This window comes from Arvicola amphibius, chromosome 7 (genome assembly GCF_903992535.2).
Source record: "Arvicola amphibius chromosome 7, mArvAmp1.2, whole genome shotgun sequence".
Classification (NCBI taxonomy): Eukaryota; Metazoa; Chordata; class Mammalia; order Rodentia; family Cricetidae; genus Arvicola; species Arvicola amphibius.
In genome coordinates, this window is record NC_052053.1 from 68,068,775 (window position 1) to 68,093,620 (window position 24,846).

The 24,846-nt window shown below is 46.2% G+C and overlaps 2 protein-coding genes across 8 annotated transcripts in view; one reads left to right on the plus strand and one right to left on the minus strand.

Moving 5' to 3' along the window:
• Positions 1-24,846, plus strand: part of Brf1 (BRF1 RNA polymerase III transcription initiation factor subunit) — a 51,403-nt gene that overhangs the window by 9,267 nt on the left and 17,290 nt on the right. For 2 of the 5 annotated variants that reach the window (XM_038338276.1, XM_038338275.1), the window contains exons 3-7: positions 4,257-4,430; positions 11,644-11,675; positions 15,652-15,724; positions 21,090-21,239; positions 22,305-22,398. In XM_038338276.1, the coding sequence (XP_038194204.1) occupies positions 4,257-4,430; positions 11,644-11,675; positions 15,652-15,724; positions 21,090-21,239; positions 22,305-22,398 (523 nt within the window). Of the gene's footprint in view, positions 1-4,256; positions 4,431-4,617; positions 5,983-8,318; positions 10,546-11,643; positions 11,676-15,651; positions 15,725-21,089; positions 21,240-22,304; positions 22,399-24,846 lie in introns of those variants that run through there. The other 3 variants (XM_038338279.1, XM_038338280.1, XM_038338277.1) reach the window with 3 other exon arrangements.
• On the minus strand, positions 5,597-19,123 carry Btbd6 (BTB domain containing 6). Of its 3 annotated transcripts, none has more exons than XM_038338283.1 (4): positions 18,642-19,123; positions 18,467-18,557; positions 18,245-18,363; positions 5,597-6,172 (listed from the first exon to the last, which is right to left on the minus strand). In XM_038338283.1, exons 1-4 carry the CDS (start codon positions 19,016-19,018, stop codon positions 6,106-6,108), a joined length of 654 nt encoding a protein of 217 aa, XP_038194211.1. In that variant the 5' UTR covers positions 19,019-19,123; the 3' UTR covers positions 5,597-6,105. The 3 variants fall into 3 exon arrangements, with proteins under 3 accessions (XP_038194211.1, XP_038194209.1, XP_038194210.1); XM_038338281.2 differs by lacking the exon at positions 5,597-6,172 and adding an exon at positions 16,929-18,087; XM_038338282.2 differs by lacking the exons at positions 5,597-6,172; positions 18,467-18,557 and adding an exon at positions 16,929-18,087 and having other exon boundaries at positions 18,642-18,776.

Here is a 24,846-nt window from a genome sequence, read left to right on the forward strand (position 1 = left end):
ATGGTGTCCAGCTTATTTTATGCCTTATCTTGTTAGTCACTGATTCTTAGGGGTCTGGGGAGACAGCTCAGTGGGTAAAGTGCTTGCTATATAAGTATAAGGTACTGACTTAGGGTCCCCAGTTGAGCATATAAAAGGCTGAGTGTGGTGATGTGAACCTGCCACCCCGGCACTGAAGAAACAGAGACAGGTAGAATCTAGGGCCTCAGTGGACTGCCGGACTAGCCAAAGTGGGAAGCTCCAGGCTTAGTGAGAGGCACCTTATCAAAAAGATAAGGAGCTGAGTGATAGAGGACTTGCCCAGTGTCTATCTCTGGCCTTCACAGGTGTTATCACCAGTGTGAATGTGCAGGCTCACACCCCAAACTATGATTATGTCTTCTGCTGTCTGGGGTTGGCCATCTGGCTTGCTGGTTGAGTTTTGAGGTTGTTCCTTGTAAGAGTCTGGGTCCAGCTTCCATTTTATGTGTGCATATCAAGTGTTTCTATGGAAAACCAGTTGGCACCCTCCTTGTTGAGAATCATTTTCAGGCCCTCTGTTCTGTTCTGCGGGGCTGTGTGGATCTTGTTTATTAGGTTTGTGGTGAATTTGAAATTGGGAGGTGTATATACCTTTTAGAATTCTTTTTTGGAAGTGCTGTGTTGATTATTCTAAGTCACTATGTTGCTTGTTTCCCTCCCCTTCCTCCCCCTCCCCCTTCCTTCCTTCTTTTTTTTGAGACAGAATCTGTCATTTTTCCTAAGTTGTTATATAAATTTATACTTATAAGTCTATAAAGACTCAGTAGTCAAATATTGGGGTGAAAACCTAATATAGATCAAAGTAGGGGTGGAGGAGTGACCAGTTGATCTTCCCTCCACACTTCCTAGACCAAAAGGGATGAAGCCATTGAATCTCCAAGTCCCTCCCCACTCCTTCTTGTACCTCTCTATCCATATCCTGGGTCCTCCATGTTCTCTATGGCCAATTTTGTCAACTAGTCACTGGCTCTGCCCACGATTCAATGTTAACTTTATCAACACAATCTTGGGTTGTCAGTGTGATCAAATATCTTGCAGTAAGAGTCTTGTATATCACAGACTGGCCTAAAGTTCACAATCCCCCCTGTCTCACCCAGTGCTGGGCTTGTAAGGCCTGTACCACCACATCCCTTGAATTTCAGTATGAATTTTAGAGTCTGTGTTCAGTTTCTGCCAGGAAATCAGCTGAGGTTTTGAGAGGATTATCTTAATCTGTAAATTGTTGTGGGGAGTATGGTTACTTGAATCGTCCTAAGTCTTCTGGGATTAACTTTTCATTGATTTGAGTTTTTAGAGTTTCAGATTTGGATTTATTTTGTTAACTTTCCAATGGAAAAACTGCCCAGATTCTGGTTGGGGTTACATTGAATCTGTAGATCAAATTATAGGAGTTTGCTATGTTGATCTTAAAATATAAACTTGTAAAGTTTCTTATTTTAGCAACCACACAAGCTATGAGCAGACATTATTGGTCCTTGCTTGCCACCTTTATTCTTACTTATTCTCAAAACTTTGCTGCATTATTTTCATATGTTGCTGGGCTCCCTAAAACTGTTGAGGCTAGGTAGGCTTGACTCATTGCTGATTTCCGTGTAAAAGGGTCATTGTTTTGCTTATAGGAATGATGTCATTATGTCATTTGTTGTTTTGTATCTACTACAGTGATCATATGGATTCTGTTTGTTTGTGGTGTGCTGGCAAACCCTGGCCTGAGAGTGTAGGGCTTGAGAATAGGTCTAACCTTGAGCAGGGGACCCTAAAGACAACTATCTTAGCTACACTGTGGAATTTTCCAAACACTAGCTAGCTAGTGGGTGGCAGGCTCAAACTCAGTGTAGTCTTCTGTTACTGTGGGTTTTTGGGCCCAGAGTAGCCTTTGCTCTGCCTCTCTCTGGTGTGCTACTACTGTATGCTGATAAGACGAGCTGATTATTGTGTAGTTGGTCAGGTGTTGGCCATGCCCTGAAATGGGCTATTGTTATTGTTGGCTGTGAGTAGTGTGCTAGCCCTCAGTCCTTATCAAAGAATCAGAGAAACCAGTATTTAACATTTTGTGGATGAATTGGAAGTTGTCTACAGTGTCAGAGGGAGGAGGAATGGGATTAGGGTCCTGAAGATGCTAGTGGGACAGTTCTTGCCATCCACCTGTCCTCTCCATATCCTAGGGTATATCTTGTGTCTGGAGGGCCCTCTCTATTCCTGGTGCCCACCTACAAGTCTGCATTGAGAGCTGGTATCAGCAGCTCTCCCACAGATCTATACCACTGGACTTTTGGGATGCCTGTGTTTACACATGTAAGTGGAGATCCTGAGTCTCCTGTCTGCAGTGCAGTGCATATACACAGACACAGCTCCTGGCTACAGGAGCTTCTGCAGTCCCTAGAAGGGCCTGGGGCCCTCAAAACCTCCTGTAGTGTGCCTGACTTTGTCATTGCTCCTCCTTTTGCTGGTGTGCAGTGGACAGATCACCAGGCTGTTAGTCTGGCCAAACAGCTGGCTCTTGGAGGGAAGCCTGACCAAGGGTTGTTCAGGGCTGGATTAGGCGGAGAGGCCATTCTGGGAAGGATCAGGCAGATGGCTTGAGTCTTGTGCTCTTAGGACAAAGGTAGTGCTTGGCACATAGTTGTGGGAGACTCATTCCTGCCAGACACTCCAGGCCTCAAGGAATCTCCAGGAGAGGCATAGCCACTGTGAATGTACTGCTCCAAAGTGAAATGTGGTGCATGAGGAACGGGTTTTTCTGTTTTGTGGGTTTTTTGTTTGTTTGTTTGTTTGGTTTGGTTTGGTTTTTGGTTTTTCAAGACAGGGTTTCTCTGTGTAACAGTTCCAGCTGTCCTGGAACTAGCTCTTGTAGACCAGTCTGGCCTCAGACTCACAGAGATTCACCTGCCTCTGCCTCCCAAGTGCTGCGATTAAAGGTGTGTGCCACACTGCCTGGCTAAGAATACATTCTGTTTTGTATCAATATTATCGCCTTGCAACAATTCTTTTTTAAAAATATTTATTTCATGTATTTTATGTATATGAGTGCTCTGCCTTCATGCACATCAGCACCCATTATAGATGGTTCTGAGCCACCTGATGTGGTTGTGGGAATTGAACTCAGGACCTCTAGAAGAGCAGTCAAGTGCTTTTGACTGCTGTACTATCTCTCCAGCCCCTTGGGTTTTTTGTTCTGTTTTTGTTTTGTTTGTTTTTTTTTTTAAGATTTATTTATATAGTGTTCTGCTTGCACACCAGAAGAGGGCATCAGATCTCATTATAGATGGTTGTGAGCCACCATGTGATTGTGGGAATTGAACTCAGGACCTCTGGAAGAGCAGCCAGTCTCTTAACCTCTGAGCCATTTCTCCAGCCTAAGGAACAGGGTTTTATGACGTGAAAAATTAGGAAACCAATATTTCGGTGTTCATAATGAAAATTGATTAGAATGTTCAAACTGAGTTAAAAAAAAACCTTAGGACAAAGGCTATCTATCTACCTATCTATCTATTTATCTATTTTTGAATTATCAAATATTGAACCTAAGGCCTTGTGTGTTCAAAGCAAGTTCTCTACCACTGAGCTCCATCTCCAACCCTCATTTTACTTAAACAAACAAACAAATTTATTTCATGTGCTTGCATGTATGTCTGTGTATCATATGTGTGCTGGAAATCAAAATTGGGTTGTATGGAAGAACAGCCAGTATTCTTAGCCACTAAACCATCTCTCCAGCCTAGTTTTACTTTTTTTTTTTTTTTTAAATCCATGACAGGGTTTCTTTGTCTTGGCTGTCCTGGAACTTGCTTTGTAGACCAGGCTGACCTCAAATTCATAGAGATCTGCCTGCCTCTACCTCCTGAGTGCTGAGATTAAAGGTATGCACCACCACTGCCCATCCATTTTTATTTTTTAAGAGAGAGTCTCACCAAGTTTCTCTGGCTGGCTTTGAACTCATTGTATAGCCTAGGCTGGTTCTTTTTGTTCGTTAGGGTCTTTAGTGCTGACTGTCCTAGAAATCACTATGTAGACCAAGCTGGCTTCAAACTCACAGAGATCTGCCTGCCTCTGCCATCATACCTGGCTCAGGCTGGTTTTGAAATCGTGATCCTCTTACCTCAATCTCTCAAGTAGGTAAAATATCGTGTCTATACTAACTGGCTTTGCTCCAGTCTTAAATTGTAAGGTGCTCTTGTGATACATGATTTTAAGTTGAAACTTGTGACTGGAGGTCATTGTGTATTCCATCCTAGGACGGCGCCACATCCACCACTTGGGGAGCCAACTGCAGCTGAACCAGCACTGCCTGGACACAGCCTTCAACTTCTTCAAGATGGCTGTAAGCAAGCATCTGACCCGAGGACGGAAAATGGCCCATGTGATTGCTGCCTGCCTTTACTTGGTTTGCCGAACTGAAGGCACACCTCATATCCTTTGTTATGGGAACCCCTCTTGGTTCTTGGGTGATGATTCAAATGTTGATTTAGAAGTTGCAGGAGTTTGGCATTGAGGTTACTATCAATTCCTTTTTGTTGTTGTTGTTGTTGTTGTTTTGATTTATTTATTTATTATGTATACAGTGTTCTGTCTGTCTGTATGCTTGCTGGCCAGAAGAGGGCACCAGATCTCAATAAAGATGGTTGTGAGCCACCATGCAGTTGCTGGGAATTGAACTCAGGATCTCTGGAAGAGCAGTCAGTGCTCTGAACCTCTGACCCATCTCTCCAGCCCCCCATCAATTCCTTTATTGGATGTCTGGTCCCAGCTGATGCAGGACTCCCTCTCTAAGCTGTTGTCTTAGTTAGGTCTTAGTGTTTCTATTGCTGTGAAGAGACCTAAAGGAAAACATTTAATTGGGGATGGCTTACAGGTTCAGAGGTTTTGTCCATTACCATCATGGTAGGAAGCTTGGTGGCAAATAGGCAGACATGGTGCTTGAAAGGTGGCTGGGAGTTGTATATCTGGATCAGTAGGCATCAGAAAGAGAGTGTGACCTGGGCCTGCTTGAGCTTCTGAAACCTCAAAGCTCACCCCCAGTGACATAGTTTCTCCGCAAGGCCACACCTATTCTGACAAGGTCACACCTCCAGAAATGCCACTCCCTGAATCTATGGGGGCCATTTTCATTCAAACCACCTCAGCTGCCAAGGTGGGTGTAGTCAGGCTAAACTGTTAAGTCCCTGCCACTTTTGGATGGCAGAGGAGGATAGCTCATGACTCTCCCCCCACCACCTTACAGCTTTGTTTCTTGAGGTTTCAAGTCTAATTCTCCTGTGCTCTTCCCAGACACCCAGCCCTGAGCTCTGTCGGCAGCACGTATGTCAGGAATTTCATCATTTGTCCTGCAGAGTCTTCCTCTAGTGCTTTCTACTATCCATTCCTGTCATAAATGTACTGCTTATAGTGTCTTCTCCCATCATTCCAGGGACCTTGGTGTGCTGCTGTCTCAATCCCTCCCCCTGGCTACCTCCCACCTTGAACTTGTTAGGTCACTTGGTTTCTATTTTGTTTACTCTGCCTGCCCCATCAGGCTTTTAAGTAATCTTTGCTTTCTGTTCATCCATCTACTCACCCTTTTGGTTAGAGACAGTTCCTAGACTTTATCTTTTAACCCAGTCCTTTTATTTTTTGATGTATGTGTGTGTCGGGGGGGTGTGGCACATGTGCTACAGTGCATATGTGGGATGAAGTGGACCATTTGTAGAATCACTTCTCTTCCTCCACCGTGTAAGTCCAAGAATCAAATTCAAGTTGTCAGGTTTGGTGGCAAGTACCTTTCCCCACTGAGTTATCTCCTTGTCCTCTTCACTTGTGTTTTGAGTCAGGATCGTTCACTGAAGCTACTTTCCTGTCATCTGCTTTGCTCTGCAGAGCAGCAGATGACCTTGGGAATAGGAGAGCAGTGGTGCCTGGCTTTCCTGCTTCCACTGGCACAGCTGTCCTTGGCAGGAGGGAGAATCTCTATCAGACTATGAGCAGGTGATTAAACTGTGCTGGGCTGCTGTCCCCAGAGCCATCAGGATTCTAGGCTGCACAAATGTACTTAGAAGCCCCAAACTTGAAGTGTGATGGTAGCTGTCTTGGCAGGTGACTGTGTCATCTTCAGGACCATCTCCACAGGTCTGAGCACAGAGTAGGCTCCTGTGGCTTCCACCTAAGTCCCGTACCCCTGTTCAATAGTTGGGAAAGGAGAGACAAGTATCAGAAGTAGATCTGAGTGGGAGCTGACTGTTTGCTGCTACACTCCTGGGAAGGCATGGGGATGGAGCAGGCAGAAGCAGGCACTTGGCATCTCTAGATCTGGTAGGTAGAGGCTCAGTCATCAAGGCAAAAGAGGTGTAGAGGAGGCATGTTGGCAGTGCCACACTATACAGAGATTCTTTTAGAATAATGTTGGTGTGTCAGTTGTCTGAGATATGCCACACATGCAGAGAAACTTACTCACAGGCACAGGTGGTTGCTGGAGTGGTGAGAGGCCAATCCTTCCATGGAGATGGACTAAGGAAGCCCATCATCAGGTCTTCTGAGTCTTTTAAACACCGTCAAGAGCATCTGTTCTGTTGGGCTTTGAAGCCAGTTAGTGTCTGTAGATAGTGTCCTGAGGACTGGCTTCTCATGGGACCTGTCCTTGGTTGCTGGAGCTGCCTAAGGCCTGGGGTAACTCAAGTCATTCCAGGCTCTGTTCAGTCCATATATTTGGCCTAGGCAACTATAAAGAATGACCTCAGCCTCTCTAGCTCCTGTTTCAGGAAGACAGATATGAGTATCCTGAGCCTGCTTCTCTTTCATGGTCCCAGTGCAGGGAGGGGCCCAGAACAGTATGCACTGAGAGCTTCTGTCAAGTCCGTGTCACCCTCTGGTGAGGGGTCTGCACTGTGCCGCACCAGGAGCTACAGGCCCTAACAGTTTGCATTTTAATTCTGCCTCTGTCCCAGAATTTGGTAACCTTGGTTCTTGGTCCATTACTTTTTCAGGGAAATGGGAAAGGAAAGAAAGGCCTTATGCTTCCATGTCATCATGTTGCCAGAGAGCAGGCCTCAGGAGTCTATAGGCAGCAGTATCAATACTTTGTAGAGAGTAGGTATCAGTTTTGTATCAGTGACAAAGTATCAGTGCTATGCAGAAAGTAGGTATCAGCATGGACAATATGCACCAGTGATAGATAGGGAACAAGACAGCAGGTAATAGTGTATAGACAGTAGGTTTCTGGGTTGTTGGGCATCAATACTGTGTAGATGGCAGACTCAGTCTTGTTAGTAGGGAGTGGGGAGTTGCTCATCCTGGTGGCAGATGGAGTTCAGGCTTGCTTGCTGCTTTCTCAGTGCCTTTGCCTGAGGGAGCATCCTGAGAGCTCCTGCTCTGGAAGTGCTGTGGTTGGGCTGAGAAGAACGTTACTGAATGGCACTGTGCAGGGAACAATCATTTAGAGCAAGAGGGCCCAGGAGATGTGAGAAGTGGACTATGGTGAGTGCTAGGCTAGTTTTTCTTCGTCATCTCTTGGGGTCCTGTAATGACAGTTTTAGTTGGGTGGTTTCCCACTGAACCATTCATCTGCTGTTATGAACACAGATCTTTTTGTCAGATTGCACATAGAGGGGCCATTTCTCTTGTTGCTGTCTTTGGATATCTATAGAAACATTTCATATGTGAGGCTGTATAAACAAATTTCATAGCTGGGCCTGGATACAGGTTTGTAATCCCAGCTTCATGAGGCTGAGGCAAGAGGATCTCAAGTTCAAGGTCAGCCTGAACTGAGCATGACTTCAAGAATAGTCTGGAGAGATGGCTCAGAGGTTAAGAACATTGCCTGCTCTTCCAAAGGTCCTGAGTTCAATTCCCAGCAACCACATGGTGGCTCACAACCATCTGTTAATGGGGTCTGGTGCCCTCTTTTGGCCTGCAGGCATACACACAGATAGAATATTGTATACGTTTTATATATATATATATACATATATACATATATACATACATACATATATACATACATACATATATATATATATAATAGTCTGGGTGTCTTAGTTAGGGTTTCTGCTACTGTGACCAAACACCATGACCAAAAAGCAAGTTGGGAGCTGGGCAATGGTGGCGCGCGCCTTTAATCCCAGCACTCGGCGGGGGGGGGGGGGGGGGGGGGGGGGGGGGAGGGGGCAGAAGCAGGCAGACCTCTGTGAGTTTGAGGCCAGTCTGTCTAAAAAGCAAGTTTCAAGGCAGCTAGGGCTATTACACAGAGAAACCCTGTCTCAAAAAACCAACAGGGGCAGGAGGGCGAGTTGGGGAGTTGGGGAGGAAAGGGTTTATTTGGCTCACACTTCCACATCACTATTCATCACTGAAGGAAGTCGGGACAGGAACTCAGCAGGGCAGGATTCTAGAGGCAGGAGCTGATGCAGAGGCTGTGGAGGGGGTGCTGCTTACTGGCTTACTTCCCATGACTTGCTTAACCTAGTTTCTTACCCAACAGCTCAAGGATGAAGGCACCACCTACCATGGGTTAGGCCTTCCCCTATTGTCACTAATTGAGAAAGTGCCTTACAGCTGGGTCTGGATTTTCACATCTGAGGCTCCTTCCTCTCTGATGACTCTAGTGTATGTCAAGTTGACACACAAAACCAGAGAGTACTCAGGGTAATTTGGACCCTGCTGTAGCTCAAATGTGAAAACATAGGGAATAGGCTAGGGCTTTAGCTTAGTGGTAGAGAGCTCTATGTGCCAGGTCCTAGATTCAAGCCTCCATGCTAAAAGGAAGAGAGCAAGGAATAGAAAGAAAATAAATTCCATTTTGCTCTAGTTCTGCTTCATTTAAATCTCTAAACTTGAAGCCTATGGAGAATCTCAGTTTAAATCAGATCTTGTCTGTTAATGTTCTTCCACTAAGCACAGCCAGTCAGAGGTCGTGGTTGGCCATTAACCTGCTCTCTTTACAGAGAAACTGATCCTGACCTCCAACACTGACTGCCTGGGCACTCTAAGACTGTCAGAACGATGGATGGCCTGAGGGAGTCTCGCAGGCCTCCCTAGCCCTCCCATAAGTCCCGCCTCTAGCAGCTTTTCATTTCCCGCTCTGCTGTGTTTATTTTTCTCCTTAACAACTGGAGCTGGGGTCTGGCTGAGCACAAGTATCACCTGTCAGGATGTGAGACCCAGATGGGGTCACAAAGTGGTCCTACCCCCTTGGAATTTGGGGTTCTGTCATGCCTTGTCCAGACCTTGACTCTTCTCTTGACTTAAGAAACTCCAGCATCCACGTTAGAAGTAGAGGGGCTAGAAGGACATAGTGCCTCTAGTCATTATTTGGAGGACCTGCATATAGACTTCCCAGCAGCTGGGTGATTTTTCCTACCAAGAAAAACAGTCACTTTGGTTGAAAGTTGAATTCTATTATCTTTAAAATTATATAAAATTTCTGCCATAACTTTATTGTGAATGATTTTCAAACACAACAGAGTTGAAGTAATTGAACTCTCCCATGAACAGGAACAGCCATCCTCTCTTCCCATCAGCTTTCTGTCCTTTAGCATCTTATTTTTGACACAGTTCAAAGCAAGCAGTAGGGCTCAGCCCACTCCACTGCCCCAGTCTTGCTGATAGACAAGATTAGATCTGGAGGTAAAATTGACATAAAGTAAAATGAGTAGATCTTCCTTTCCTAGTTGGTAAGTTCTAAGCAGTTTATACACCTTTGTCTGGCGACACCCCTTCAGTCAGACCCTGCCTCTCCAGCCCCCAAAGGCTGCCATCATTCTTCTGTCCTTCAACTGTAGACTTGCTGTCTTATTCTGGGATGTACTTTATTTGTTTGTTTGTTTGTTTGTTTGTTTGTTTAAGACTGGGTTTCTCTGTGGCTTTTGGAGCTGGGATGTACTTTAAATATAGGCACATGACCTAAGCTCTTTGCTCTAAACTTTTTGTTACTTGGCAACCTTTGTATTTGCTATGTTGCTTCCCCACTGAAGTCACTGTATTTATAAGACCGTATTTAGCCTTCTGTTGATGGATCCCTGGGTTGGTCCCAGTATGAGGCCATTTTGAATGAATTTCCTGTGAGCATGCTTATGCATGTCTTTTGTGGGTGAATGATTTTGTCTCAGGTAAATGCATCAGACTGGAATAGCTGGGTTAGAGGTGGGCCTGTACTTTGTCTTATAAGAAACCTGCAAACTGTCCCCAGTGGCTGTGCCACGTCAGTCTGTGGATAGTGTAGGGGCTAAAGGTGTCTATACCCTTGTTAACATTTGGTGTTATGAGTGCCTTGGATAGGTTTCTGTGATCCCTCGGTGCAGTAGAATTCTTTTCATGTGTACATGAGCTGTTTATCTCTCTTTATGAAGTTTTTGCTCATAAGCTTTGCCCGTGTTTTGGTTTCTATTTTATTATACTTATAAAATTATGTATATTTAAAAATCTATTATCTGTGTATCTCTGTATATGTACACAGGCATGTGTATCACATGGACATTGTGGAGTTCAGAAGACAACTTTAAGAAGTCACTTTCCTTCTTTTACCATGGGTTCCTAAGGTCACACTCAGGTTTTCAGGTTTGCATAACACTAATGTCTTTACTAGCTAAACCATCTAAACTCCTTCCCCCTTATCTTCTAGAGATGAACTGTTTCTCCCAGGCTGGCCCTGAACTAGAGTTTAAGTAATCTTGCTTCAGACCCCTAGGTGTTGGAACTATATGTGACAACTATTTTCCTTTGCTTTGTTTGTTTTTGTTTGTTTGAGATAAGGTCTCTTTGTAGCCCTGGCTGTCCTGGGTCTACTAGACCAGGCTGGCCTTGAACTCACAGAGGTCTACCTGCCTCTACCTCCCAAGTGCTAGGATTAAAGGCATGTGCTACCATGCCTGGCCTGTTTATTAATTTTTATTTTATTAAAAATTGTTTTGAGATTTATTTTCATTGTATGTGCATTCTGCCTCCCAGGTGCTGAGATTAAAGGTATGCATCACCACCGCCTGGCAACAGCAAGTGCTTTTAGCCATTGAGCCATCTCTGCAGCCTGTATAATTTTTTACTGTGTGGCACTGCGAATGGATGCAATACCTTGTACATGTTAAGCACAGTTTTCTACTGGTCTGCACCTATAACCAGTAGCTTAACTTCACTGACAAGTGACTTGTTTTTATTTTGTCTGTGTGCCATCTGAGTTTGGACTTATCTGAGATCTTAGTGCTGTTTACTCTCACACTCATGCAAGGATAGATCTCACATCAGAGTCCCACTGGCGATGCTTGGTAGGTACTCACTGCCTTGCTGTAATATCTTTGTCTGTCCTCCAGGAGTTGCCCTGCTGACTCTCAGAATGTTGATTTGGAAGTCCCCAGTCTATGCCTAAGGAATAGAGTTGAGGTGTGGTGGTCTATTTCTATGCTGTGTCTGAACACAAGATATTGTACAGTAGACATCTGAAGCCCCTGTTTCTGGTTTCCCTGACCCTTTCCCCCACTCCCTCTTGTAACTTTCTGTCCTTAAAGTAGATTCCCAGAGGTCTCCCTCAAGGACTGGTTAGTTCCATCAGGGCCTTTTCCTCCCTGGTCAGATGATGAGCTTGGATCTGACAAATGAGGACCAGCTCTCTGGGTATATAACCCTGGTAGCCTCCATGCAAACACTCCTTAACTCTGGCTGCAGACATGCTCCTTGACCTCAGCGACCTGCTCCAGGTAGATCACTTTCCTTAAGTCTTTCTGCCCTGAGGGCTTTGCAGGGTCACAGCCTGTTTCCTACACCTGCAGCCTGTGGTTATAGGTAGCCTTTGTGTTCAGGGTGGTGAAGCTTGTGTTGCCAGAGCTTGGGGCCTCAATAGGAGAAGGCAGCTCACAGCCACAGTATTATCCAGAGCCTGGTGGCTCAACCTTAAAATTATTTGAGAGCCCCTTGTGAAGCTCAGTTTAAGGCAAAGAAAGTTCTTTTCTTAAAGGGAATATTGGATCCCATTGCATGTATAACCTTCGTAAGTAGCCGGGCGGTGTTGGTGCACATCTTTAATCCCAGGCAGGCGGATCTCTGAGTTCAAGGCCAGCCTGGTCTACAAGAGCTAGTTCCAGGACAGGCTCCAAAGCTACAGAGAAACCCTGTCTCAAAACCAAAAAAAGCAAAAAACAACCTTTGTAAGTACAGTCTATTTAGGGTCATTAGCTTTCTAGATTCAGATAAAGTGTTTTTTGTTGCATTGCTTGTTTCTGTTTGTTTTTTAAGAGTAGGTCTCATGTAGCCCTACCAAGCTTGGAACTCAGAGATCTGCCTGCCTCTGCAGTACTAGGATTAAAGTCATGTGGCACAATGGTCAGTGCACTGTTCACTTCTAAGTAACTGAACATTATGAGAAGATGCACCTAGGTACCTTCAAAGGCAGTGAAGGAAAGAGGTACCTGTAGAATTGCCCTGTTGATGGCACTGTGGGCGGCAGTTGGCTAAAGACTAACTGAAGTCTCCTGATCTCTCCCTGAGGTCCACAGTGACACTATAGACCAGGAAGTAGAATGAATGACCACAAGTTCACCCTGAATGGAAACCCTGTAGAAGGAGTTGTGGGCAGGCCTGTTTTTTGTCCCGCCTGGTTTTTGTATGGCTAGCTTAGCCCCGGAAATAATAACATACAAATTGTATTTTTTTAAACATTATTTGGCCCATTAGCTTTAGTCTATTATTGGCTAACTTTTACATCTTGTTTTAACCCATATTTAGTAATCTGTGTAGCACCACAAGGTGGTGTCTTATCGGGAAGATTTTTAACCTGTGTCCATCTCGGAGAGGAGAGCTATGATGACTGTCTGAGGCGTCTGTCTGACTTTGTGGTTTGATTTTTTTTTTTTTTTTTTATAATTTTGTTCTGCCTACTCCGCCTACCTAAGTTTTTGTCCTATTAAAGGGCCAAGGCAGATTTTTTTATTAACCAATGAAAGTAACACAGACAGATGACCCTCCTCCATCAAAACCCTGATCTGGATGCCCCCAGGGGTCCTAAGAGCCCATAGGCCAGGGTACTGCTCCTGGTTGCTAATCCCTCAGTACTTCTGACTAACAGAGTTCAGTCAGATGGTGCCTTGTATTTTTGTCCTCCCAGCTGTCTTTATAAATGGCATCTCTCAGCAGCTATTACTGAAATTTTTTTTTGGTTAAGCTAAAAATAACTTTTTGGAATTGTGATAATCCATTGACTTCACCTTTGAATGCATTGTGCTCAGTTCAGAGCATGGCCACATGACTGTTTCCAGTCTCCCAGAAAAGATGGGGGCCAGGGCCAGGCAGTACCAGAAGTAGCTTGGACACCTCTTCGAGGAAAACAGGTACACCAGTCATCTTTGGCTTCACAGCTTTGGAAATGGGAAAACAGCCCAGACTGTCAGGCTAGAAGGTGGCATGCCACCAGGAAAGGCTGAGGTCCGGCCAGCTGTATAGTCTGGATGGCACAGACTACTCTTCTTGGTAGGGCCATGCTGGTTAAATGGAGTGTGAGGGGGCCTGCATGGGAGACCATACACGGCTGTCTTTGCCCCCAAGCATCCACAGTATGTTCTTTTGTTCCTCTAAGACCTCCCTGGGGCCAGGCCTCATCTGACCTTAAGACAAGATGCTTTTGCTTGTCTCTGGGTAGGGCTCATGCCTATGTCAGTAAAAGCCTCTGGTGAAACTGGCTGCTTTGAAGAGAGGAGTCAGCGTAAGCCTCACTTTTTTCTGATTCACATGCATACCAAAGGCAGATAGCCACAATAGGAGAATGAACTGTCAATGTGACGATGTCACAGTACCTATCAATATTAGTATGCCTAGAAGCCAGGTGTAGTGGTACACACTTGTAGTCCCAGATGCTTAAAAACTATCTCTAGAAAGTTCCTTAGAAGATTTTTTTTCTTTTAAATTTATTTACATGAGCATTTGCCTATATGTATGTGTGTGGACCACCTGTGTCCCTGGTACCCACAGAGGCCAGAAGAGGGTGTTGGATCCTCTGGAACCAGAGTTAGAGATAGCTGTGAGCCACCATATGGGTACTGGGAACCAAACCCAAGGCCTCTACATGGGAAGCAAGTGCTCTATATCACCGAGCCATCTCTTGGAAAGTGTGAAAACTTTGAATTTACACTTTAAGTCTATTCAGTCTCTTTTTGTAGCATTCATGTTTCATCATCAGACATATCCATCTGGAACCCAAGATTAAAATAGTGAAGGAGTTTGAGGTGGGTAGATGAAAGTCGGGGCCAGCTTTGGCCACAACACTAGAGTAGGGACCTGGATGTCCATGGGAACCTGAGAGGATGCTGCAGGAACAGAGTACTGCTATGGGAGCACACTTATTTGCATACTTGAACACAGACTATATATTATATGGCCCATGCATGTTCACATACCATATATGAATACCCTCATAGACCATATAGTCACGCATGCCATAGTTTTATAGCTGACCCTTGAAACCGCAGGAAGGTAGAATTACTTCAGAAAGTGCTCTCTGAGCCACCAGTCCTCATGAAGACCTCAGAAAGATACCTGTATCCAGCCAGGGTGGAAGGTTACCAGCCCACTGCTGATTGGCTATGGAGGCTGACCTTGGCCTTCTCAATTGGGTTGACTCACTAAGTTGACAAGTCATAAACTCTCTTCCCCCAATCCTGCATGTAATGAAGACCCCATTGTGTATCATCCCTCTTGACATATGTCAACATCTGGGGGTATCACCTTCATGCCAGGAAAAGAGGTTCAGCAGAGGGCCCACAGGCTAGGCTTGATTAGGTGAGGGAGTTCGTTCAGGAAGCCAAAGGCAGAAGGCTAGACCAGTCATATCTATAAGGCACGGCCTGGCATGAGTGCAGTGGGGCTTTCAGGGAGCCGAGGATAGGAGGAGGCTCTAGGGTTGGGAAGGCCTGAGTATCCCAGGCTAGTCCATGCAGTGCTGCGCTGATGTACTGAACTGCACATTAGGAGTCTGTACACTGGCTAAACCTTTGCTTTCCTGACAACTGATAGTGTTCCAGCCACTCAGCCTTTGGTACAGCCTTTCCAGAATGGAATTATTCCCACTGCTTACTTCCTCAGGCTACATGGCAGATAAGGACTTGAGGTGAGGGTAGTGAAGGAAACATTTGAAATTCCAGCAAGGAAACTGAGATCTCTGGGACTATAAGGTAAGAGGAAGAGTAGCTATTGTGTTGTGTACCAGTCTTGTGTTGGTTCAAAACTAAGCATAACTCTGTATTGTGTTACCTACCATACTCTAGCGGGTATCTTCAAAAAACTTTTCTAAGCCATTGACAAGATTAAGGGCAGCCAAATAGGAAGAAAGCTGGTGCTCCTGATGTGGAAACCAGCAGAGGCATGGAATGGATTTTCCACAGTCCAGCAGGGAGCTCTGGCAATGGGATCTTTGAAGACACTTTCAGAAAACAGCAGCTGAGCAGGGTGTGGTGGTGCTTGCCTTTACCCAGCATTCAGGAAGCAGAGGCAGGTGGTTCTCTGAGTTCGAGGTCTGCCTGGTCTACAGAGCAAGTTCCAGGACAGCCAGGGCTACACAGAGAAACCCTGTTTGAAAATCAGAACAAGAACCAAAACAAAACAACCCCACACAAATTATTAAAAAAGAAAAAAGCAAATGTTTTCTTGAATACCAGCGCATTCCTAGCTGTGTTCTTTTTGTCACAGGTGAATGTGTATGTGCTGGGGAAGACATTCCTGCTCTTGGCGAGGGAGCTCTGCATCAACGCACCGGCTATAGGTAGGCTGAACTCAGACAATACCACCTCTGGAAACTAACATGCTAAGGTGCTCAGAGTAGAGGGTTGTCAGACCAAAGTACAGAACCCCAAAGCTAAGGAATTTCTCCTAAAGTTTGTGGGAAATACAGGCAATAGGGTTTTATTTCTGGTGCAGACTCAAAGCTTCCCATCAATGCCTATCAGATGTGGCTCAGGACCAAAGGGAATAGTATAACACTTCACATTGGGAACCTCATGGATACCTTGAGAAAGGCAGGGGCCTCCTAACAATTGAGGGAAGAAGTTCCAGGAGCAGGTACCCTCTAGCCATGGCTCTTCTAATATGCAAGGATGGGGTTTTCATGTTTTCTTAAGTATCAACTCACAATAAAAAGGTACTACTGGGAGCTAGAGCCAGAGGGTCTGGGAGAGTAGATTTGAGGCCCAGCAGGGCCAGGCTTCTGGTGTTAGGCACACTAGCCTACGACACATATTCTCTCCCCAGATAACATTGCCCTGCTAGTGGGCCTTTGAAGATCAGGTGCTTTTTCAGGGCAAAACAACTATAAGGGAAGCCTGGACCTGGACCTAGGGATCCTTCTTACCCACATAGCACCCCACAGCAGACAGCACAGCACACAGCCTAATCCTCAAGTCTGACCTCTGCAGTAGAACCTTGAGGTACTTTAACAAACACAGTCACCCAGACATGTGGTCTTCTGCAGAATTCTAGAGACAGCCCTTGAGAGGAAGACAGCTCAGATGCCACAGAGGCATAGATGGGCTCTCCTAAGATAGGGTTTGGTTTTAACCGCTCTGCACTACAGACTTCATACAGACAGGATGTTCTTCTCAGTAGGATGAGAAAGAGAATGCCCCAGTCAATATTTCCTACAGTCACTTATTTACATGTGGCTCTTGTTCCGTGAAACCTTTATTATGAAAATTCACTTAAATAGGATGGAACTATTTTAAGTGACTTTTCAGCAACTTGTGGCTTGAATGGAAGGCCTTAAAGTAAGCTGGAGCCACTTAGAATCCAAAAGAGTGGGAAGAGAATCCAAGGGTCCTGAAGCTTGGGTGCCACTGGGACTACCTTGGACCTGCACCTGTCCTCCATCTGTGGAATATCGTCTCAGGGTCAGGGGACATGTATAATACTGTTCCTAAGATCAGTTTCTAAAGATCTGTAAAGAGAAGTCATCTGTTTCAGACTCGGGCTGATATGGTAAGCCAAACCTTTAATGGTATCAGTAAGGCAGTAGGCAGTGTCCTGCACCTCCACTGCACTTACTGGGTAGACTCCATGGAGGAAGAGCCTAATGGCAAGTCCACCCCAACCCCTACACCTCAGGCATAGAAGATGAGCTCTGGAATCTGTCCACCCTGGACTCCAGTCCCATTGGTACTGTCCGAGGAGCACTGGAACTGGAAGGCTACCTTTCCACACTGTACTTCTGTCATTCCTTCCTGCCCAAAGTAGCTGAGCTCACTGCCATCCAGGACAGCACTGGCAGTGTAGAAGGTGTCCTGCTCCACCTGGACTGGATGCTCAAACCAGACTGAGAATGTGTTGCTGGATCCATCTGAAACAAACTTGGTGAGATTCTGAGCTAGGACCATCCCTAGCCGTTTGAGTTCAATCTTCACACTGTACTCAGCCTTCCCAGAACTGGACCCATATAAGCCCAGTCCGGCAATGAACACCCTTCTGTCCACTGCAAACTGGATGCTGTCACAGCGCCCACGATATCTCCACTGGTTGCTTCGGTAGGCAGAAGACTGGAAGCGGTGACACCTCTGTGGAGCAAGGCCCTTCCTTTTGGTCAGGGGAAAGTCGAGGATTGGCTTGTTGGCAGCCGTGTACCAAAGGAAGATATTGTGGGTCTCCTCTAAGGTCAGGATATCTGACTGGGCAGCACCGTTGGCAAACTCCTCTAGAGTCATAGTTGGAATTCGGACTAGATAGAGGGCTCTTCCCAAAACATGCCTCTTGTTGTGAGGGGTGACTGGGAGGCCCTGTCTCTTGCACTCTGCCTCAGCCCAGTTCAGGACCGCCTCGAAGACCACAGCCTCTTTGGTGTTGAGGGCCTCCCTGGTCACAATGATCTCCAGGGTCTGCCGGTCAATTTCACAGAAGCCTTCAGACTTCAAAGCCATCTCAGCCTGTGCGTCAATGACTTCCCAGCAGCGCTGGGTCAGTTCAGGCTCCTCAAACAGTCGGCTCTGGGATAGCAGGACACAGGCATTTTTGGCTTCCAGGCTTGTCTCCAGAAAGTTGACACAGGCCTTGGCTAATGCAGGTACAATGTACTTCTTAGCAGCATACAGAGTGGCGAGCACTGTGTCCGCCTCCAGATCAATCTCATCACTGTACATGTACCTGGGTAAGGCAGGGACTCTTCTGGGGAGCTGCAAGGGCTGGCCTCAGAGAGGAACTCATGGGCTCCCATGCACAACCTCTTGGGTTGTAGGAAACATGTAGGGGACAACTGGAAGGTAACCACCCCATCCTTCCAGCCCCAGAGTAAAGCACTTACTTTAACAAGACCAGGAAGGCAGCAGGCTCGACGTCAGGAATGTGGATTTCTGATTTGACTTCCGCAAGGTCCCCATAGAACATGGCATAGAAGACAGAGCTGCCGACAGCCAAGACGTACTGTGAATAAAAGAAAATCACTTGAGCTACAGGGTTGTAAAGAAGGCTGGGGATATTGCGTCTAGCCAGGCCCGCCAGAGGACAGGGCTGCGCCCAAACCCACCTTGTGGGCGGGCACGCGCCTGGCTGCCCCTAAGGCCCCCACGATGAAGTGGACGTCAGCCATCAGCTCGTTGTTGAACATGAGCGCATTCCTGTAAAGGGGAGAGGCACACGGACTGGAACAGCGCGCGCCCAGGCTCCGGAGCTCCAGAGCCCGGGGGCGGGCGGCAGCTCACCTCTCTCGCAGCGTCGGGTGGAAGGACTGCCAGTTGGGGCTCTCGGGATTGTTGTTGTCTGGCGCGGGCGGCGCGGGCAAGGGCGGCAGTGGGGCGGGCGCCAGGCGGGGCGGGCAGCAAAGGCTGACCTTTCTGTCCACGGCCGCGCCCGCCGCGTTGCTGTTGGCAATGTCGGTGGCAGTAGCTGCAGAGGCGCCGGCGGGCGGGTACAGTTCTGAGGCCATCTTCGTTCCAGCCGGGGCCACCTCCACACTGGTCGGCGCTGCGCTGCGCGTCTTTGCACCGCGCCGGGGCCTGGGCAGTGGCTCTGCGAGCACCAGCAGGGAGGTTAGGCACTGTGCCACCCGCCCATGCAGGCAGGCCAGCGGCAGCAGCATGGGGCCACGCCGGCCCAGCCTGCCGCCCACTCTCCCGCACCCCTCACCCCGCACCGAGCCCGCGGCCCGGCCGCAGGGGGCGCCGTCCCGCCCCTACCCTGTGCGGCGCTGGCGTCTCTCGTCACTGTGCGTCATGACGCAGATCACGCCGAGGCCCCTCCTCTGGTAGGGTGCCGAAGCCCCGCCCGGTGCACAGGTTTGCCTGTGCTATAGTTGTTCACAGCAGCTCAACTTTTGTAAAGGAACCTGACACAGCTAGCTTTCCTCATGGAATAAATGAGTCTCCGAAACAAGGCTCGATCTCCTTTTATGTCTTGCTTCTTTAGCGGAGCATAAAATCAAAGGCAATACATATTGTTTGTAGTGTGTCAGAATTTTTCTTTTTTAATCAGGACTTTATATGGCCCAGGGTGGCCTCAAACTCCCTATGTTGGTCCTCCTTTATAAGTTATTCTACTGTGCTGCATTTTGTTTGCCAGTTCATCCAACTGATGGGTGAACACCCAAGTGGGTTACATAGCCCAACTATTGTTGGGCAATTATCCTTTCTAGATCCTAATTGTAAATCTTTGTGTCTTTACCTAGAAAAGAGATGGTTGAAACAAATGGTCATCCTCATTTACCTTTTAAAAATATTTTTATTTTATGTGTATAGATGTTTTGTTTGCATGAGTCTCTGTGCACCACATGTGTGTCCAGTGTTTGCAAAGGCCAGAAGAGGGTATTGAATCCCCTGAAACTGGAGATAGAAATGGTCGTGAGCTATGAGATATGGGTACTGGGAACTGAACCGGTCTTTTGTAAGTGCAATGAGCTCTCCTAACCATTGAGTCATAGCCAGTCCTTCAGAAGTTTTTTTGTTGTGGTGGTTAATTTTGTTTTCTTGTTTTGTTTGATTCTTTTGAGACAAAGTTGTTGTTTCTTCTTCTTCTTCTTCTTCTTCTTCTTCTTCTTCTTCTTCTTCTTCTTCTTCTTCTTCTTCTTCTTCTTCTGTTTGTTTGGGCCTTCTTCACTGCCCTCTTAAACTCTCACTAACTCCTGGGTTTTTTGTTTGTTTGTTGGTTGGTTGGTCGGTTGTTTTTTTTTCTTTTTAAGAAATGGAGTCTCTGTTGTTTAGGGTGGCCTCAAATTCTTGAACCTAAGTGTCCTCCCCATCCATCTCCCAAGTTGCTTGGGTTACGAGTATACTGAGACACTGTACTCAGCTTTCTTCTCTGAGTCTTTGTGTGAGCTGGACTGGATCCTTGTATGTATGGTCTCATGGAGTCACTTGGTAAAGGTCAGTTTGCCTGGGAGGATGGGCTAGGTATCAATCAGTAGCTGAGGCGCTTTGCCTTCCCTGTCCTTCCTGCTATTTGAATGAGGTGAACTGACTGATTCTCTCCCTCCCAGTTTCTCTAAGACCTTTGTGAGCCACCCTGGTCCTCCTCCATTATTATCTGCTAACGTTCTTTAAGCTGCCTGCTTCTCAGCCCTGAGCATAAGCAGTTCTTCCTGGACAAGTCCCAAGATCTCCCTAGGTGATCGTGTCTTTGTACTAATGGCATGGTGATAATGAACTGAATCCATCAAGTAACTTGGTTTTACTCGCTTGTCCCATTCATGGGCTCCATAAGTTTCTGACTGAAACTTCAGTACCTAGCAGAGTGCCAGGCACTTAGGAGAAGAAGCAACTGTGAACATGTGTGTACTTGTGTGCCCACTGTGTTCATTTTTCTAGATACTGAGCTGACACAGCCACTCAGGAAATTCAGAAGGTGGTATGTGTGTAAAGAGCCCACACCTGTCCTGCTCTTTGACCTCTTGTCACCCTCTGAGAGAAGGTGGAAGTTGTACCCCACCCCTATTGCCATACATGCCCAGATTTGTGCCCTGTGAAGCCAGCCGTTCTCCTCTGGCTGTAGTAAACACAGCTGCACAGCTAGGGTCAAAGAGGCTGTGCTTTAGGGGAGGGGACCTCAGAGAGCCTGTGTATATGGAGAAGTGGGTAGAGTCACCTAGTTGTAGGGTGTTGCTTAGTGCTATGTATACATATCTGCATACACACTAAGGTATTGTGTCTACTGTACAGACCCATGCTTGTACATTCCACGTTTTGCTCATCTACTGGAATTTGGAGAGAAGAACCATGAAGTATCCATGACAGCCCTGAGGCTTCTGCAGAGAATGAAGAGGGATTGGATGCACACAGGCCGGCGCCCCTCTGGCCTCTGTGGAGCAGGTACAGTATTGGCCATATGCCTCTAGGATGACAGCTTAGTCTAGCACTTGGGTAGCTTTTCTATCCTGATGCTTGATGAGCGCATGCATGCATCTGTGTGGGAGGGTGTTAGCATAGTAGGTAAGTTGAACCCTACTCATGTATTTTGAGCCTTAAACAGTCAAGCCCACGAGTTATTGCTTATGGTTCCAGAGTCCAACTTACCTAAGATCTGTGTCCTTTGACCTGACCTTCATGGTTCTTACTTCTTAGGGACTCTGGCACTTTTTCCCTTGTTGGCTTCTGCAGGTTCTGAGATGAGAGACAGGACTTCAGAAGATGAAATGACAATTGTAGCTCTTGTCCACTCTACGTTATCCACTCAGGGCACATTGTTGCCATTCTCAGCATGGTTAGTGAGATGACCTCTCGGCTGAGGCACTGAGTCTTTGCTAGCCAGCAGCATAGTTGTTCTGTTTGCACCTGTAAGATCTTCAGGTGCTGACTGTAGCCTAGACCAAGAATCCCCTGTTTGCGAAGAGCTCCAGGCCAGCAGGGGCCTGTTCCTTTTGTAGCCTCCACCTTCCTACCTCTCTGCTGTGCCAGGTACCACTTCTGCACCCATTAGGGCAATGCTGCCTGAGACTGCTTGTATCTGAAACCTGATTTTCACAGTACTCTAAAGATGCTTGGGCCCCGTGCTTAATCATTACCATAATGCACACTTGTCAGATGGTGCCTTGCGCCTCATGCCCCAGCCTTTTCCAGCTTTACTACATTCTCAGAATCCTCTATTCCCATCGTAACCAGGGGTTTCACATTCATTACCTCAAAGTTAATTTTCATGTTTTGAGGAGTTATAAGAAATTCTTGCATTTTCTGTTTTTCTTATGTTTTTCTTATTAAAAGTAGAATGTAGTACAGCTTTAACCCAAAATAAGAGTGGGACTCTTATTGCCATAGAGTGTCTGCATCATAGGTCTGTCCCACTCACAGTTGTTCAGCTGTCACTATTCAGAGTTAAGGGAGAATTTTGTTTGCTTTCATGTCTGTGTGAGTTTTCTGGTGATCTCGTTTCTTTCCTAGCACTTTTGGTTGCAGCCAGAATGCATGACTTCCGGAGAACCGTCAAAGAAGTCATCAGTGTGGTCAAAGTGTGTGAGTCCACACTACGGAAGAGGTAAGCATTCTAGTTCACAGTGTGATGGCCACTGCTCCCATCTCTGTATTGGAGATGCTACTGCCTGGGTTACTCTGCCCTTTGGAAGTACCCAGCTTCCTGTCCAAATGTCTCCTGAGATTAGCAGACTGTAATTAAAGAGGCTTCCCATCCCACTGATTAGAAGTGGATAGCAAAGCTGCTTTGGAACAGCACTACAGGCTTCCTCTTCCCATTTGGTTTGTTTCGTTCTGGGCTTTAGAGAGCCTGCTTGACTTCTTGCTGGAGTTAGTTAAACCTCACCATATCTGTCATGGGCCACAGACTCTGTGCACAGCTTTCAACAGGTTGCTCCCAGCTCATGTGGATAACCTGAGCAAGATGAACATGCCAAGGAATTGCTAGGAAGCTTGTCATTGCTGATATACATATCACAGATTTCAACACTTGTTGACCATTTCTGCTGAGAGCATCTGCTATAGTATCTTCTGGAAGCAAATTGGAAAATCATTTTAAGTATTTTGCCCTAATAACTTTAAAATTACTTTTTAAAAGTTCTTACATTTATTTATTTGTGTGTATGTGTGCACATGCATGTACACATATGCCACTGCACACAGTGGTGAGATCAGAGGACAGTGTGGGAGAGGTCAGTTCTCTCCTACTATGTGGTTCCTAGGCATTGAACTCAAGTCATCAGACTTGGCTGCAGCAATTTTATATGCTGAGCCAGGCTCACATATTTTTTTTTCTAAGACAGGTCTCTCTCTTTGTAATCTGGCCTACCAGGAACTCATGGAGATCCTTATGGCTCAGCTTCCCAACTGCTAAGATAAAGGCTTCTGCCTCCACACCCAGCATCTTTTTTTTTTTAATTAAAACATTTTAAAAATGTAGTGTGTATGTGCTCATATTCATGTGGAGGTCAGAAGACAAACCACCAGAACTGTTTCTCCTCCTTCTGTGGGGGTGCCAGGGCTCAAATCATGTCATTAGACTTGGCAGCTAATATCTTAAGTGTTGACCCATCTTATTAAGCTTATTTTATTTTATTATTTTATTAAAAATTGAGTGAAAAAAATTGAGTGACACCATCCTTCACTGGCTCTGGGAGAGATGGTCCTTCCCCTTGCTGGCCACTGTAACAGAAGAACTGTCCCCACCCCTCATGGGAGAGCTGGTCCCACACTTGTGAGAGATGGCCCCACTCCTCACCACGGTGGTGGGAGAGCTAGCCCTAATGGCATGGGCATAGAAAAGCTGACTTCACCTTGCCTAAGGTGGTGGGGGAGGTCCCAGCAGTCTGGGCTAACCAAATCAGCTAGCACCCAGACCTACAGCCAGGGATTTGAGTTGGCTACCCCAACATCTACTCCGTCTATGACCTGCCAGAGTGTGTAAAGGGACTGGTCCTGTGTGACCATAGTTCCAAGATCTCCGTGACTCGAGGCAACAGTAGGATATCAGAGAGGAATTTTGCAGGAGTCCAGTATTGATTGTGTACCAGAAGCCAGAGGCCCTAGTCAGACCAACAACTTATTGCAATAAACATTTGTGACAGAAGGGTTTGTGGTGTGACACACCACAGCTTCCAGTGCCACCAAGATGAATGAAGAGGTGCTGAAGAGTCTGGAAAGGTGAAGGAACAAAGTGGGTTTTTTGTTTGATTTGGTTTTAATTAATTTTTAAAATTTTCTTTTGGGGGGATGCAATGGAGATGAGGGACAGATATGGAGGGACTGAGAAATGAGTGGGGTTGGGATGCATGATGTGAAATTTCCAAAGAATCAATAAAAAGTTATGTTAAAAAATTGTAAGTGAGGGGGCTGGAGAGATGGCTCAGCAGTTAAGAGCATTGCTTGCTCTTCCAAAGGTCCTGAGTTCAATTCCCAGCAACTACATGGTGGCTCCCAACCATCTGTAATGAGGTCTGGTGCCCTCTTCTGGCCTGCATGCATACACACAGACAAAATATTGTATACATAATAAATAAATAAATAAATATTGAAAAAAATTGTAAGTGAATGCCTTTTATCCCAGCACTTAGGAGGCAGAGGCAGGTGATCTCTGAATTTGAGGACAGCCTGGTATATAGAGAGAGTTCCAGGACAGCCAGAGCTACACACAAATAAAAGCCCTGCCTCAAAAAACAAGCAAACAAAAAATAAAAATGTAGCCAAGCACTTCTATAACTCCAGCTCTAGGTACCTCGAGGCAGAAGGATCAAGAGTTTAAGACATTCTCAGCTACATGACAATTTCAAAGCCAGCCTGGGCTACATGAGACTCACTGTTTAAAAAAACAACAACAAAAAAAATCCCAACAAACAAACACAAAAAAAAAACAAAGTAAACAAATGTTAGCCAACAGTATGTGCTCATACTCGGTACTTGTGGAGGTGAGGCCTAAAGATGGAGAGATCAAGATGGCACAGCAAGTCAAGGCATTGCCTTTGCTGCCAAAGCTGAC

Excerpts from the sequence above, each read along its gene's own strand:
- Btbd6 (XM_038338281.2), bottom strand. The coding sequence starts at position 19,018 with ATGCTGCTGCCGCTGGCCTGCCTGCATGGGCGGGTGGCACAGTGCCTA. Across the intron at positions 18,558-18,641 it reads CACCCGACGCTGCGAGAGAG|GAATGCGCTCATGTTCAACA; the intron begins GTGAGCTGCCGC and ends TCCCCTTTACAG. Across the intron at positions 18,364-18,466 it reads GGCGCGTGCCCGCCCACAAG|TACGTCTTGGCTGTCGGCAG; the intron begins GTGGGTTTGGGC and ends TTTTATTCACAG.